The 17,289-nt window shown below is 46.2% G+C and overlaps 1 protein-coding gene across 5 annotated transcripts in view; it reads left to right on the top strand.

Moving 5' to 3' along the window:
- Positions 1-17,289, top strand: part of LOC137371185 (von Willebrand factor A domain-containing protein 3B-like) — a 293,943-nt gene that overhangs the window by 159,835 nt on the left and 116,819 nt on the right. For all 5 annotated transcript variants that reach the window (XM_068033287.1, XM_068033286.1, XM_068033288.1 and 2 more), the window contains exon 24: positions 15,589-15,713. In XM_068033287.1, coding sequence (XP_067889388.1) covers positions 15,589-15,713 — 125 coding nt within the window. The remainder of the gene's footprint in view (positions 1-15,588; positions 15,714-17,289) is intronic.

The raw sequence follows: 17,289 nt of genomic DNA, 5'->3' as shown, positions 1-17,289 counted from the left end.
ATGTATTTGCTGCCCTTGTCCTTCCAGTTGGTAGAGGTCGCGGGTTTGGAAGGTGCTGTCTAAGGAGCCTTGGTGCATTGCTGCAGTGCATCTTGTAGACGGTACACACTGCTGCCACTGTGCGTCGGTGGTGGAGGGAGTGAATGTTTGTAGATGGGGTGCCAATCAAGCGGGCTGCTTTGTCCTGGATGGTGTCGAGCTTCACCCATCCAGGCAAGTGGAGAGTATTCCATCACACTCCTGACTTGTGCCTTGTAAATGGTGGACAGGCTTTGGGGAGTCAGGAGGTGACTTACTCGCCTCAGGATTCCTAGCCTCTGACCTGCTCTTGTAGCCACGGTATTTATATGGCTACTCCAGTTCAGTTTCTGGTGAATGGGAGCCCCTAGAATGTTGATAGTGGGAGATTCAGTGATGGTAATGCCGTTGAATGTCAAGGGGAGATGGTTAGATTCTCTCTTGTTGGAGATTGTCATTGCCTGGCACTTGTGTGGCGCGAATGTTACTTGCCACTTATCAGCCCAAACCTGGATATTGTCCAGGTCTTGCTGCATTTCTATACGGACTGCTTCAGTATCTGAGGAGTCACGAATGGTGCTGAACATTGTGCAATCATCAGTGAACATCACCACTTCTGACCTTATGATTGATGGAAGGTCATTGATGAAGCAGCTGAAGATGGTTGGGCCTAGGACACTACCGTGAGGAATTCCTGCAGTGATGTCATGGAGCTCAGATGATTGATCTCCAACAACCACAACCATCTTCCTTTGTGTGGCCAGCCAGCGGAGGGTTTTGACCTCAGTTTTGCCAGGGCTCCTTGATGCCATACTCGGTCAAATGCTGCCTTGATGTCAAGGGCAGTCACTCTCACCTCACCTTGAGTTCAGCTCTTTTGTCCATGTTTGAACCAAGGTTGTAATGAGGTCAGGAGCTGAGTGGCCCTGGCGGAACCCAAACTGAGCATCACTGAGCAGGTTATTGCTAAGCAAGTGCCGCTTGATGGCACTGTTGATGACACCTTCCATCACTTTACTGATGATTGAGAGTAGGCTGATGGGGCAGTAGTTGGCCGGGTTGGACTTGTCCTGCTTTTTGTGTACAGGACATACCTGGGCAATTTTCCACATTGCAGGGTAGATGCCAGTGTTGTAGCTGTACTGGAACAGCTTGGTTAGGGGTGCGGCAAGTTCTGGAGCACAGGTCTTCGGTACTATTGCCGGAATATTGTCAGGGCCCATAGCTTTTGCAGTAAGCAGTGCCTTCAGTCGTTTCTTGATATCACGCGGAGTGAATCGAATTGGCTGAAGTCTGGCATCTGTGATACTGGGGACTTCAGGAGGAGGCCGAGATGGATCATCAATTCGGCACTTCTGGCTGAAGATTGTTGCAAATGCTTCTGCCTTATCTTTCGCACTGATGTGCTGGGCTCCCCCATCATTGAGGATGGGGATATTTGTGGAGCCATCTCCTCTAGTTAGTTGTTTAATTGTCCACCACCATTCATGGCTGGATGTGGCAGGACTGCAGAGCTTAGATCTGATCCGTTGGTTATGGGATCGCTTAGCTCTGTCTATCGCATGCTGCTTACGCAGTTTGGCATGCAAGTAGTCCTGTGTTGTAGCTTCACCAGGTTGACACCTCATTTTGAGGTATGCCTGGTGCTGCTCCTGGCCTGCCCTCCTGCACTCTTCATTGAACCAGGGTTAGTCTCCTGGCTTGATGGTCATGGTAGAGTGGGGGATATGCCGGGCCATGAAGTTACAGATTGTGGTTGAGTACAATTCTGCTGCTGCTGATGGCACACAGCGCCTCATGCATGCCCAATTTTGCATTGCTATATCTGTTCAAAATCTATCCCATTTAGCACGGTGATAGTGCCACACAACACGATGGAGGGTATCCTCAATGTGAAGGCGGGACTTTGTCTCCACTAGGACTGTGTGGTGGTCACTCCTACCAATACTGTCATGGACAGAAGCATCTGTGGCAGGCAGATTGGTAAGGATGAGGTCAAGTATGTTCTTTCCTCGTATTGGTTCCCCACCACCTGCTGCAGATCCAGTCCAGCAACTATGTCCTTTAGGACTCAGCCAGCTTGGTCAGTAGTGGTGCTACCGAACCACTCTTGTGATGGACATTGAAGTCCCCCACCCAGAGTCCATTTTGTGCCCTTGCCACCCTCAGTGCTTCCTCCAAGTTGTATTCAGCATGGTGGAGTACTGAGTCATCAGCTGAGGGAGGGCGGTAGGTGGTAATCAGTCGGAGGTTACCTTGCCCATGTTTGACCTGATGCCATGAGACTTCATGGGGTCTGGAGCCAATGTTGAGGACTCCCAGGGCAACTCCCTCCTTACTTTATACCACTGTGCCACCACATCTGGTGGGTCTGTGCTGCCGGTGGGACAGGACATACCCGGGGATGGTGATGGCAGTGTCTGGGACATTGTCTGTAAGGTACGATTCCGTGAGTATGACTATGTCAGGCTGTTGCTTGACTAGTCTGTGGGACAGCTCTCCCAACTTTGGCATAAGCCCCCAGATGTTAGTAAGGTGGACTTTGCAGGGTTGACAGGGCTGGGTTTGCCGTTGTCTTTTCCGGTGCCGAGGTCGATGCCGGGTGGTCCATTCGGTTTCTTTCCTTTTTATTGACTTCGTAGCGGTTAGGTACAACTGAGTGGCTTGCTAGGCCATTTCAGAGGGCATGTAAGAGTTAACCACATTGCTGTGGGTCTGGAGTCACATGTAGGCCAGACCAGGTAAGGACAGCAGATTTCCTTCCCTAAAGGACATTAGTGAACCAGATGGGTTTTTACAACAATCGACAATGGTGTCATGGTCATCATTAGACTAGCTTTTTTAATTCCAGATTTTTATTAATTAAATTCAAATTCCACCTTCTGCTGTGGTGGGATTCGAACCCTTGTCCCCAGAGAAATACCCTGGGTCTCTGGGTTACTAGTCCAGTGATAATACCACTACACCACCGCCTACCCTCCGCCTACCCTGAGAAACTGACCTCAGAATCCCCATGTCAGTTGATTCAACAGGAGCCTGAAGCCTCCTGACTTCACAGACTGCAGTGAAAAGAAGCTTAGCCATTTGCTGCTGACTACACTGCTTTGAAGGTAAGAAGACATGAAGTGTTGGGGTATTGGAGATCCAGATCGTTGCTGAGTAGACTTGAGAGAAAAAATGCAACGTGGTCTGATCTTCCAGAATCTGAATACCATTTTCAGCTTGTAACATGTCTGGCTCTTCTAAAAACTCAGCAGAACTAACACGCTGCATCTTTGGGTCTTCAGAAATCTCACTGCTGCCAACACGTTGCATGTTCCTTGAACCTATGTGTTAGTAGAGACAGTACACAAAAACTGACCACTCCAGCTGGGATCAGTAATGCAATATTGTGGATTCTTTATTGAGTAATGGTAGAGCAGCTAGTACAGCGAGATGTTCACTTACAGGTGTTTTTTCAAGACTGCTAAACACTGAGTCATGTGGTGTGTTACATCACACCTCTTACATGATTATCATGATCTTGTAGCCACACCTCTTAAAGGTATACACATACAGCACCCTTCAAGTCACACACCGTCCTGACTTGGAACTATATCGCCATTCCTTCACTTTTGCTAGGTCAAGATCCTGGAACTCCTTTCCTAACAGCACTGTGGGTGTACCTACACCACATGGACTGCAGCAGTTCAAGAAACTGGTTCACCACTACCTTCTCAAGGGCAATTAGGGATTGGGCAATAAATGCTGGCCTGGCCAGCATTGCTTAGATCCCGTGAATGAATACAAAAATGACCCTAGTCCCATACCAACATGATTGACTCTTAACTGCCCTCTTCAGTGGCCTAGCAAGCCACACAGTTGTATCAAATCACTACAAAGAATAACAAGAATGAAAACTCCTTATCTAACAAGAAGTTTTTTTTTTGCAGTGGAGTGCTGACTTGGGGCTGCAATAGAGTGCTAAAGTGGGAGTTTTGTGACTGAGGCAGTTCGGTGAGGAGGGAGCGAGGAGCTCCTTTCATTTCCTACCTGTCCTCAAAGAGCTTGAGGGGAGCCAGGAGTTTCCAAAGAGCACAGCTGACTGGTGATTAAGTCCTGGTGGGTTTTTTTCAAACTGGATTGAATTGTAAGTCATTGTTTTAGCAAGACTTAGTTGATTTATTTTTTTATTATAATAGTCTTCTAAAGTTTTAAATTTAATGGGTTTAGTCATGACAGGGGAGCTTAAAGCTGTGGTTTGCTACTCTTGCTGCATGTGGGAATCCGGGAACATTTTTAGTCCCCGCGACCAGCATGTGTGCAGGAAGTGTATCCAGCTGCAGCTCCTGGAAGCTCGGTTTCAGAGCTGGAACGGTGGCTGGAAACACTGTGGAGCATCCGCAAGTCTGAGAGCATCATGGATAGCATGTTTAGAGAGGTGGTCACACCGCATCTGAAGGGACTTGATTAAGGAAGGGAATGGGTGACTACCAGGCAGTCCAAGAGAAATAGGCAGGTAGTTCAGGAGTCCCCTGGGGTCCCGCTTGCAAATTGGTATTCCATTTTGGAGGCTGATGAGGCTGGTTCCTCCAGGGAGTGCAGACAGAGCCAAGCTTCTGGCACCACAAGCAGCCTGTCTGCACAGGAAGGGGGAAAGAGAGGAAGAGCAATAGTAATAGGGGATTCTATAGCCAGGGGAACAGATAGATGCTACTGTGGCCGTCAACGTGACTCCAGGATGGTGTGTAGCCTCCCTGGTGCCAGGGTCCGGGATGTCACTGAACAGCTGCAGGGCATCCTGAAGGGGGAGGGTGATAAGGCAGAGGTCATGGTACATGTTGGTACCAATGACATAGGTAAAAAGAGGGATGAGGTCTTGCCCCCTATTGTTTGTCATTTATATAAACGACATAGATGACTATGAGGGGGGTAGGATCAGTAAGTTTGCGGATGACACAAAGATTGGCTGAGTGGCTAACAGTGAGGTTGAGTGTCTTGGGTTACAGGAAGATATAGACAGGATGGTCAAATGGCCAGAAAAGTGGCAGATGGAATTTAACCCTGAAAAGTATGAGGTGATACACTTTGAAATGAGTAATGTGACACGGAAGTATTCAATGAATGGCCTGACACTGGGAAGTTCTGAGGAACAAAGGGACCTTGGCGTGTTTGTCCATAGATCTCTGAAGGCAGAAGGGCAGGTTAATAGGGTGATGAAAAAGGCATATGGGGCATTTGCCTTTATCAATCGCGGCATAGATTACAAAAGCAGGGAGGTCATGTTGGAGTTGTATAGAACTTTGGTAAGGCCACAGCTGGAGTACTGTGTGCAATTCTGGTTGCCACATTATAGGAAGGATGTGATTGCATTGGAGGGGGTGCAGAGGCGATTCACCAGGATATTGCCTGGAATGGAACATTTAAGCTATGAAGAGAGGTTGGATAGGCTTGGATTGTTTTCGCTGGAGCAGAGAAGACTGAGGGGTGACCTGATTGAGGTGTACAAGATTATGAGGGGCATGGACAGGGTGGATAGGGAGCAGCTGTTCCCCTTAGTTGAAGGGTCAGTTACGAGGGGACACAAGTTTAAGGTAAGGGGCAGGAGGTTTAAGGGGGATTTGAGGAAGAACATTTTTACCCAGAGGGTGGTGATGGTCTGGAATGCACTGCTGGGAGGGTGGTAGAGGTGGGTTGCCTCACATCCTTTAAAAAGTACCTGGATGAGCACTTGGCATGTCATAACATTCAAGGCTATGGGCCAAGTGCTGGCAAATGGGATTAGGTAGACAGGTCAGGTGTCCTTAATGCATCGGTGCAGACTCGATGGGCCGAAGGGCCTCTTCTGCACTGTATTATTCTGTGATTCTGTGAACAGCATAGTGGGTCACCATCACCACATGGACTGCAGCAGTTCAAGAACAAAGCCTACCACCACCATCTCAGTGCAGTTAAGGAATGGGAAGTAAATGTTGGACTTCGCAATGATGCCCACTTGCTGAGAATGGATAGAAGAAACACAAGTCTCATGAATGCTTTTAGCTGGTTGTTAGTGACAAACTGCCACTGCTACTTGTTCGTACACAACATTTGAATATTTAAGATTATTAAAAGCATGGGGTGGGAAAACAGCACCATATTAAAATAATCATGCTTTTATTTTGGATTTTGCAGCATATATTTGTTTCTCAATAAAACTATTTATATGCAAAATGATGTGCATAAATATATCTTTAAATCACATAGGGATATTTAATTCTCAGGGTAATTTTTGCTCAGTTCTGTTTGATAAATCCAACATTTTTGTATTTTTCTTTTTTTCATTATTGCACCTAATTATATCTACATTTAAACACATTTAATTACACTTTTTCACTGCTATAATAAATTGATTTATAACCAAATTATTGATTTAAAAAAAAAATTATTTTGTGAGTTGTGAGCATCACTGGCAAGGCCTGCATTTATTGCCCATTCCTAATTGCCCTTGAGGAGGTGGTGGTGAGCTGCCTTCTTCACAGAATCATTGAAAGTTTAAGACACAGAAAGAGGCCACTTGGCCCATTGCGTCTGCGCCGGCTGAAAAACGATCCAGCAATTCTAATCCTACCTTCCAGCATTTGGTTCGTAGCCCTGCAGGATACGGCACTTGAGGTGCACATCTAGACTCCTTTTGAATGAGGTAAGCGTTTCTGCCTGAACTACCCATTCAGGCAGTGAGTTCCAGACCCCCATCACCCTCTGGGTGAAAAAGGTTTTCCTCATCTCCCCTCTAATTTTTCTACCAATCACTTTAAATCTATGCCCCCTAGTCACTGACCTCTCTGCTAAGGTGAATAGACCCTTCACCTCCACTCTATCCAGGTCCCTCAAAATTTTGTATGTTTCAATCAGATCTCCCCTCAGCCTTCTCTGTTCCAATGAGAACAACCCCAGCCTATCCAATCTTTCCTCATCGCTGCATTTTTCCAGTCCTGCCAACATGCTCGTGAATCTCCTCTGTACCCTTTCTAGTGCAATTACATCCTTTCTGTAATGAGGTGACCAGAACTGCACACAGTGGCCTAACCAATGAGTTATACAGTTCCAGCATAACCTCCCTGCTCTTATATTCTATACCTCAGCTAATAAAAGTTTGGATTCCATATGCCTTTGTAACCACCTTATTGACCTGTCCTGCTACCTTCAGGGATCTATGGACATTCACTCCAAGGTCCCTCACTTCCTCTACACTTCTCAGTACTTTCCCATTGATCGTGTATTCCTTTGCCTTGTTTGACCTCCCCAAATTCATCACCTCACACTTCTCCAGGTTGAATTACATTTGCCATTTTTCTGTCCATCTGACCAGACCATCAATATCTTCCTGCAACCTACAACTATCCTCCTCACTATCTACCACACGGCCAATCTTTGTGTCATCTGCAAACTTCTTGATCATGCCCCCTACATTTACGTCCAAATCATTAATATATACCACAAAAACCAGGGGACCCAGTACTGAGCCCTGCGGAACGCCACTGGAAACAGCCATTCAGTCACAAAAACACGTGTCAACAATTACCCTTTGTTGATGGTGGGGGATTCTGTGATGATAATACCGTTGAATGTCAAGGGGAGATGGTTGAACTCTCTTTTGTTGGAGATGGTCATTGCCTGGCAGTTGTTGGCACGAATATTACTTGCCACTTATCAGCCCAAGCCTGAATTTTATTCAAGTCTTGCTGCATAAGGACACAGACTGCTTCAGTATCTAACGAGTTGTGAATGGTACTGAACACTGCAATCATCAGCGAACATCCCTACTTCTGACCTTTTGATGGAGGGCAGATCACTGATGAAGCAGTTGAAGATGGTTGGGTCTAAGACACTACCCTGAGGAACTCCTGTAGTAATGTCCTGGGGCTGAGATGATTGTCCTTCAACATCCACAACCAATTTACCTTTGTGATAGGTGTGACTCCAGCCAGTGGAGAGTTTTCTCCCAATTCCCATTGACTTCAGTTTTACTAGAGCTCCTTTTTCACACACTTAGTCAAATGCTGCCTTGATGTCAAGGGCAGTCACTCTTGCCTCACATCTGGAATTTTCCTCTTATGTCAATGTTTAGGCTAAGGCTGTAATGAGGTCTGGAGCCAGGTGGTCCTGGAAAATATCAAACTGAGCAGGTTATTGCTGAGTAATTGATGCTTGATAGCACTCTGTTGTTGATGGAGAGTAGGCTGCTGGGCGGTAATTGGCCAGATTGGATTTGTCCTGCTCTTTGTGGAAAGGACATACCTGGGGAAGTTTCCATTTTGTCAGGTAGATGCCAGTGTTGCAGCTGTATTTCAGTCCGTCGGATTGCTAAGCGAACAAGTTTTGACTTTTTTTTTCGTTTGGTTTTTCAGTAGATTTATTGGGAATCTAGAATAGTGGGAATGGAGGTAAAGGCAGTTGTATGTTCCTCCTGCAGAATGTGGGAGGTAGGGGTCGCCAAGAGTGTCCCTGCTGACTGCATCTGCGGGAAGTGCACCCAACTCCAGCTCCTCACAGACCGCGTTAGGGAACTGGAGCTGGAGCTGGATGAACTTCGGATCATTCGGGAGGCGGAGGGGATTATTGACAGGAGTTATAGGGAGGCAGTCACACCTCAGGTAAAAGAAGTAGGTAGATGGGTTACCGTCAGGGGAAGGAAAGGGAACCAGCAGGCAGTGCAGGGATCCCCTGTGGCCGTTTCCCTCAACAACAGGTATACCGTTTTGGATACTGTTGGGGGGGACGACTTACCAGGGGTAAGCAATGGGGTGCAGGTCTCTGGCACAGAGTCTGTCCCTGTTGCTCAGAAGGGAAAAGGGAAGAGGAGCAGAGCATTAGTCATTGGGGACTCCATAGTTAGGGGAACAGATAGGAGGTTCTGTGGGAACGAGAGAGACTCACGGTTGGTGTGTTGCCTCCCAGGTGCCAGGGTACGTGATGTCTCCGATCGTGTTTTTGGGATCCTTAAGAGGGAGGGGGAGCACCCCCAAGTCGTGGTCCACATAGGCACCAACGACATAGGTAGGAAGAGAGATGGGGATTTAAGGCAGAAATTCAGGGAGCTAGGGTGGAAGCTTAGAGCGAGAACAAACAGAGTTGTTATCTCTGGGTTGTTGCCTGTGCCACGTGCTAGCGAAGAGAGGAATAGGGAGAGAGAGGAGTTGAACACGTGGCTGCAGGGATGGTGTAGGAGGGAGGGTTTTGGTTTCCTGGATAATTGGGGCTCTTTCTGGGGTAGGTGGGACCTCTACAAACAGGATGGTCTTCACCTGAACCAGAGGGGTACCAATATCCTGGGGGGGAGATTTGTTAGTGCTCTTCGGGGGGGTTTAAACTAAATCAGCAGGGGAATGGGAACCTAAATTGCAGTGCCAGTGTACAGGCTGTTGAGAGTAGTGAGGTAGGGGATAAGGTTACAGGGACGCAAGAGGGCACTGGCAAGCAAGAACTTGGTTTAAAGTGTGTCTACTTCAACGCCAGGAGCATCCGGAATAAGGTGGGTGAGCTTGCAGCATGGGTTGGTACCTGGGATCCTGATGTTGTGGCCATTTCGGAGACATGGGTAGAGCAGGGGCAGGAATGGATGTTGCAGGTTCCGGGATTTAGATGTTTCAGAAAGAACAGAGAAGAGGGTAAAAGAGGGGGGGGTGTGGCATTGTTAATCAAGGAAAGTATTACAGCGGCAGAAAGGACGTTTGAGGACTCGTCTACTGAGGTAGTATGGGCCGAGGTTAGAAACAGGAGAGGAGAGGTCACCCTGTTGGGAGTTTTCTATAGACCTCCGAATAGTTCCAGAGATGTAGAGGAAAGGATAGCGAAGATGATTCTCGACAGGAGCGAGAGTAACAGGGTAGTGGTTATGGGGGACTTTAACTTTCCAAATATTGACTGGAAATACTATAGTTCGAGTACTTTAGATGGGTCTGTTTTTGTCCAGTGTGTGCAGGAGGGTTTTCTGACACAGTATGTGGACAGGCCAACCAGGGGCGATGCCACATTGGATTTGGTACTGGGTAATGAACCCGGCCAGGTGTTCGATTTAGATGTAGGTGAGCACTTTGGCGATAGTGATCACAATTCGGTTAGGTTTACCTTAGCGATGGGCAGGGACAGGTATATACCGCAGGGCAAGAATTATAGCTGGGGGAAAGGAAATTATGACGCGATTAGGCAAGATTTAGGATGTGTAGGATGGGGAAGGAAACTGCAGGGGATGGGCACAAACGAAATGTGGAGCTTATTCAAGGAGCAGCTAATGCGTGTCCTTGATAAGTATGTACCTGTCAGGCAGGGAGGAAGTTGTCGAGCAAGGGAGCCGTGGTTTACTCAAGAAGTTGAAGCGCTTGTCAAGAGGAAGAGGGCGGCTTATGTTAGGATGAGACGTGAAGGCTCAGTTAGGGCGCTTGAGAGTTACAAGCTAGCCAGGAAGGATCTAAAGGGAGGGCTAAGAAGAGCAAGGAGAGGACACGAGAAGTCATTGGCGGATAGGATCAAAGAAAACCCTAAGGCTTTCTATAGGTATATCAGGAATAAACGAATGATAAGAGTTAGAACAGGGCCAATCAAGGATAGTAGTGGGAAGTTGTGTGCGGAATCAGAGGAGATAGGGGAAGCGTTAAATGAATATTTTTCGTCAGTATTTACAGTAGAGAAAGAAAATGTTGCCGAGGAGATTACTGAGATACAGCCTACTAGGCTAGATGGGATTGAGATTCACAAGGAGGAGGTGTTAGCAATTTTGGAAAGAGTGAAAATAGATAAGTCCCCTGGGCCAGATGGGATTTATCCTAGGATTCTCTGGGAAGCCAGGGAGGAGATTGCAGAGCCGTTGTTGTTGATCTTTAAGTCGTCATTGTCGACAGGAGTAGTGCCGGAGGACTGGAGGATAGCAAATGTTGTCCCCTTGTTCAAGAAGGGGAGTAGAGACAGCCCTGGTAATTATAGACCTGTGAGCCTTACTTCGGTTGTGGGTAAAATGTTGGAAAAGGTTATAAGAGACAGGATTTATAATCATCTTGAAAAGAATAAGTTCATTTGCGATAGTCAGCACGGTTTTGTGAAAGGTAGGTCGTGCCTCACAAACCTTATTGAGTTTTTCGAGAAGGTGACCAAACAGGTGGATGAGGGTAAAGCCGTGGATGTGGTGTATATGGATTTCAGTAAGGCGTTTGATAAGGTTCCCCACGGTAGGCTATTGCAGAAAATACGCAAGTATGGGGTTGAAGGTGATTTAGAGCTTTGGATCAGAAATTGGCTAGCTGAAAGAAGACAGAGGGTGGTGGTTGATGGCAAATGTTCATCCTGGAGTTTAGTTACTAGTGGTGTACCGCAAGGTTCTGTTTTGGGGCCACTGCTGTTTGTCATTTTTATAAACGACCTGGATGAGGGTGTAGAAGGGTGGGTTAGTAAATTTGCGGATGACACGAAGGTCGGTGGAGTTGTGGATAGTGCCGAAGGATGTTGTAGGTTACAGAGGGACATAGATAGGCTGCAGAGCTGGGCTGAGAGATGGCAAATGGAGTTTAATGCGGAGAAGTGTGAGGTGATTCACTTTGGAAGGAGTAACAGCAATGCAGAGTACTGGGCTAATGGGAAGATTCTTGGTAGTGTAGATGAGCAGAGAGATCTTGGTATCCAGGTACATAAATCCCTGAAAGTTGCTACCCAGGTTAATAGGGCTGTTAAGAAGGCATATGGTGTGTTAGCCTTTATTAGTAGGGGGATCGAGTTTCATAGCCACGGGGTCATGATGCAGCTGTACAAAACTCTGGTGAGGCCGCACCTGGAGTATTGCGTGCAGTTCTGGTCACCGCATTATAGGAAGGATGTCGAAGCTTTGGAAAGGGTGCAGAGGAGATTTACTAGGATGTTGCCTGGTATGGAAGGAAGGTCTTACGAGGAAAGGCTGAGGGACTTGGGGTTGTTTTCGTTAGAGAGAAGGAGGAGGAGAGGTGACTTAATAGAGACATACAAGATAATCAGAGGGTTAGATAGGGTGGATAGTGAGAGTCTTTTTCCTCGGATGAGGATGGCAAACACGAGGGGACATAGCTTTAAGTTGAGGGGTGAAAGATATAGGACAGATGTCAGAGGTAGTTTCTTTACGCAGAGAGTAGTAGGGGCGTGGAACGCCCTGCCTGCAACAGTAGTAGACTCGCCAACTTTAAGGGCATTTAAGTGGTCATTGGATAGACATATGGATGTAAATGGAATAGTGTAGGTCAGATGATCGGCGCAACATCGAGGGCCGAAGGGCCTGTACTGCGCTGTAATATTCTAATCTAATTCTAATCTAATTGGACAGCTTGGCTAGAGGCATAGCTAGTTCTGGAGCATAGTTCTTCAGCACTACAGCCAGGATGTTGTCAGGGCCTATAGCCTTTGTTGTATCTAGTGTATTCAGCTGTATCTTGACATCATGTGGAGTAAACTGAATTCGTTGAAGACTGGAATCTGTGATGGTGGGGACCTCAAGAGGAGGCCCAGATGGATCATCCACTGGGTTCATCTGGTTGATGGTGGTTACAAGCACTTCAGCCTTGTCTTACAGCAGAATATAGATAGATATAGATAGATAGATAGATTGGAGAGTTGGGCAGAGAAATGGCAGATGGAGGTCAATCAGGGTAAATGCGAGGTGATGCATTTTGGAAGATCCAATTCAAGAGTGAACTATACAGTAAATGGAAAAGTCCTGGGGAAAATTGATGTACAGAGAGATTTGGGTGTTCAGGTCCATTGTTCCCTGAAGGTGGCAACGCAGGTAAATAGAGTGGTCAAGAAGGCATACGGCATGCTTTCCTTCATCGGACGGGGTATTGAGTACAAGAGTTGGCAGGTCATGTTACAGTTGTATAGGACTTTGGTTCGGCCACATTTGGAATACTGCGTGCAGTTCTGGTCGCCACATTACCAAAAGGATGTGGATGCTTTGGAGATGGTGCAGAGGAGGTTCACCAGGATGTTGCCTTGTATGGAGGGCGCTAGCTATGAAGAGAGGTTGAGTAGATTAGGATTATTTTCATTAGAAAGGCGAAGGTTGATGGCGGTCCTGATTGAGGTGTACAAAATCATGAGAGGTATACACAGGGTGGATAGCAAGAAGCTTTTTCCCAGAGTGGGGGATTCAAATACGAGGGGTCACGGGTTCAAAGTGAGAGGGGAAAAGTTTAGGGGGGATATGCGTGGAAAGTTCTTTACGCAGAGGGTGGTGGGTGCCTGGAACGCGTTGCCAGCGGAGGTGGTAGATGCGAACACGATAGCGTCTTTTAAGATGTATCTAGACAGATACATGAATGGGCAGGAAGCAAAGAGATACAGACCCTTAGAAAATAGGCGACATGTTTAGGTAGAGGATCTGGATCGGCGCAGGCTTGGAGGGCTGAAAGGCCTGTTCCTGTGCTGTAATTTTCTTTGTTCTTTCTTTGTTCTTTGTCTTCTGCAGTCACGTGCTAGACTTCACCTTCATTGAGGATGGAGATTTTCATGCAGTCTCCTCCTCACATTAGTTGGTTATTTGTCCACCACCATTCATGTCTGGATGTGGCAGGACTGCAGAAATTTTATCTGATCCATTTGTTGTGGGATAGCTTAGCTCTGTCTATAACATGTTGCCTTGGCTCTTTAGCAGGTTTGCACCTCATTTTTAGGAATGGTAGAGTGTGGGATATGCAGGGCCATGAAATTATAGATTGAGATGAAATATAATTCTGCTGCTGCACCTCATGGTTGCCCGGTTTTGAGCTGCCAGATCTGTCCTGGATCTATCCCATTTAGCACAGTCATAGTGCCATAAAACACAATGGAAGGTGTCCTCAGTGTAAAGATGGGACTTTGTTTCCATGAGGTTTTTGCAATGGTCACTCCTACTAATATTATCATGTGTAGATGCATTTGCAAAAGGTAGATTAGTGAGGACAATGTCGAATGATTTTTTTTCTCCTGTTGGTTCTCTTTCCATCTGCAGCAGGCCCAGAATGACAGATATGTCCTTCAGAACTCTGTCAGCTCAGTCGGTAGTGGTGCTACTCAACCACTCTTGGTGATGGATATTGAAGTGCTCCATCCAATGTATATTCCATGCCCTTGCTACAGTACATCTTCCATGTCGTGTTCAACATAGAGAAGCACTGATTCATCAGCTGAGAATGGTAATCAGCAGGATGTTTCCTTGCCCATGTTTGACCTGATGCCATGAGACTTCATGGGGTCCAGAGTCAATCTTGAGGATTCTCAGGGCCATTCCTCCTGACCCCTACTGACTGAGCTAGCAAAGCTCTGAAAGACCTGTGGCAGATGGAAAGAGAACCAACAGGGAAAAAGACCTACTTGATCTTCTCCTCACCGAGCTACCTGTCGCAAATGCATCTGTCCGTGATAGTATAGGTAGGAGTGACCATTGCATACACCTCAGGACATACCCATGGATGTTGATGGAGGAGTCTGGAACATTGGCTGTAAAGTGTGATTCTGTGATTATGATTAGGTCAGGCTTTTGCTTGACTAGTCTGTGGGATAGCTCCCACAGATGGTAGTGAGGAGGGCTTTGCAGGGTTGACTGGGCTGGGTGTGCCTTTGTCATATCTGTGCCTAGGTCAATGACGGGTGGTCTGTCTAGGTTTTTTTCTCATTAGACTCTTTTGTAGCAGTTTGGTACAACTGAGCAGCTTGCTAGGCTATTTCAGAAGGCAGTTAAGAGTCAACCCACATTGCTGTGGGTCTGGAGTCAAATGCACACCAAAGTGGGTAAGGACACAAATTTACTTCCCTAAAGAACATTAGTGAACCAGATTGGTTTTTACAATAATCCAGTGGTTACATGGTCACCATCACTGATACTAGCTTTTTATTCCAGAGTTTTTTCTATTTAATTAACCGAATTTAAATTCTCCAGCTGCTGTGGTGGTGTTTAAACACATTTTGGTGGATCATTAATCCAGGCCTCTGGTGTATTAGTCCAGTAGCAGAACCACAATGCTACAATATCCCATTACAATTGCAACATCTCCTGCACTTGCAGCTATTTCTGTGGCAGTTTCTGAACAAAATGTTGATGGGCTATATATTATTTATTAAACATTAAAATTCTGATCTCGTAAAATGTAGCTGCTGGGCATCCACATGGTGATGTAGCATTCCAGTTTCTAGATTCTGAGATTTCTAATGAAATCTTTTTAATGCTTTGACATTTGACTTTAAAATGAACAGCAGGCGCTTGAGTTATTCTTCTTGAATGATTTTTCTCGTGTTATGGCATCAGCCTGCCTGGCTTATTTATCTGATCTCTCTGGCCGCGATTGGTCTTGAAGGAGTAAAAATGAGCTTAACGATGATACAGATATAAATGAATTATTACCAGTATCTGTCTATTTTAATGCCATTTTAATAGGGTGCATTACAGCAGCCTGTTCTTCCAGACATAATGGTGTATGTGTGGGATAACATTAAATATTAAAATGATTATTTTCCCCCTCCAGTTACGTTGCGAATCTATCCGATACCCTGTAGCATATTGTTTATAATATGTGAAAATTATGCCTCAAGTTTTCCTAATTATATCTCCGCTTTTCTCAGGAATTGTGACTAAGCGTGCTGGTGTCAGGAAAGCCATAATTGATTTCACTAAAGGAGACACTCAGATTACACCAACTCGGTTTTTAATTCAAGTTGGAGGAGCTGCACCTTGCCCCCCATTGAAAGTAAGTGAAATAAGCTACCAAGATAGAAATTTTACTAATATGTAGTTTCAAACTAGCACCGTTGACTGTAAGATGTTTTCTTTTTATCTTTTTACCTTAGAATGCCTGTGGGCAAAATTCCAGGATCGGGCCTATTACATATTCCTAGTGTGTTTTTGGCATGTATAACTCCTGTCATGGTGAGCTTGTTGTTTGTCAGAATGGGATATCTAATGCTGCTGCAGGGGGTTTAAAGGCCTCCAGCTGTAGTTTTTTTTTTGAAGGCTGAAGTTTTTAGAGGTAGAAGATTTGGGGAATTTAGGAGCATGGAGTCAAGGACTTGCAGAGCATCACAGATTAGTGAGGCCTTTGTAGAAGTGCTGCTGAAGGAAGGGTGATACCAAGGACACTGGAGAAACATTAAAGCAGGTGGAGCTATACATCAATCCAGTCTCAATGATATTGATGGCTCTGTGGAGGCTCACTTATGCACTCAGCTGCTGCTTGTTGCTGTCTCAGAGGTGACATGAGCTAGTGCTTAAGAGGATAAATTCTTTTGCACTCTTACTTCTGGCTCGAATAGCATGAACTGTCTTAAGATAAAAGTGTCATGTCCGCTGCCTGAGAAGTGGGAATTCAGGCTTCCCGGACGTTCATTGAACAGCTGATTGCCACTTAAAGTGCCTACTAATTTTCATTAAAGCAGCTAGCACTTCAACTAATGGCCTCTCCTAATAGCGACCAGCTGTTTGGGAGTAAACACCAACACAGAGTTCAAGCGCAGGTTGGTTGGCATTCTTCCATCTACGAAAGATGATGGACACACAACAAACAATCCATTTTGGTGGGGTGTCTTCTCTTGGTGCACCTTTGCTGATGGCAGTGAAGGCCAATCCTTGAGAGGCAGGTTCTGCCAAGTGACACTGTGAGATGTTGTTTTTGACGTTGGCGCCTGTTGCCAAGTTGCTGTAGCAACTGGTCATCATGGTAGTACACACCAGTCCGCAGGATGTGTCGCCATTTCCCTCTTTCGCCAGCTAGTGACTCCCAAGTGCGATAGTTGACATTTAGGGCCTTCATGTCATGCTTGAAAACATCCTTGAAGCAGAACTTTGGGCGCCCCACTGGTCATCTGGCCCCAGCTACCTCACCATATGGAAGGTCCTTGGGTATGCGACTGTCTTCCATCCTGTGGATGTGTCTGATCCACCGAAGCCGCCTCTGTTTGATTAGTGGCAACACGCTTGGGAGCTCTGCCTTTGAAAGGACTGCCGCATTTGTGATTGCGTCCTGCCAGGATAGACACAATGCGCTGCAGACAGCAAGATGGAAATTATTGAGCTTCTTTTCTTGGTAGCTGTAAGTCGCCCATGTTTCATTGCCATACAGCAAGGTGCTGAGAACACAGGCCTTATAAACCATCAGCTTGGTTCTAAGGGTCAGCTTGGTGTTATTCCATGTGCGTTTTGTGAGTTGGCCAAATATTGTAGCTGCTTTCCCTATGTGTGTATCGAGTTCTGCATCAAGGGACAGACTGTCTGTCAGTGTGGACCCAAGGTAGCAGAGTTTGCTAACCAGTGGGGTGTTATTTAGTGTG

This window comes from Heterodontus francisci, chromosome 6 (assembly GCF_036365525.1).
Source record: "Heterodontus francisci isolate sHetFra1 chromosome 6, sHetFra1.hap1, whole genome shotgun sequence".
In the NCBI taxonomy this organism is placed as follows: Eukaryota; Metazoa; Chordata; class Chondrichthyes; order Heterodontiformes; family Heterodontidae; genus Heterodontus; species Heterodontus francisci.
The sequence above is the reverse complement of the archived record's forward strand: the minus strand, read 5'-3'. Positions and strand labels throughout refer to the sequence as shown.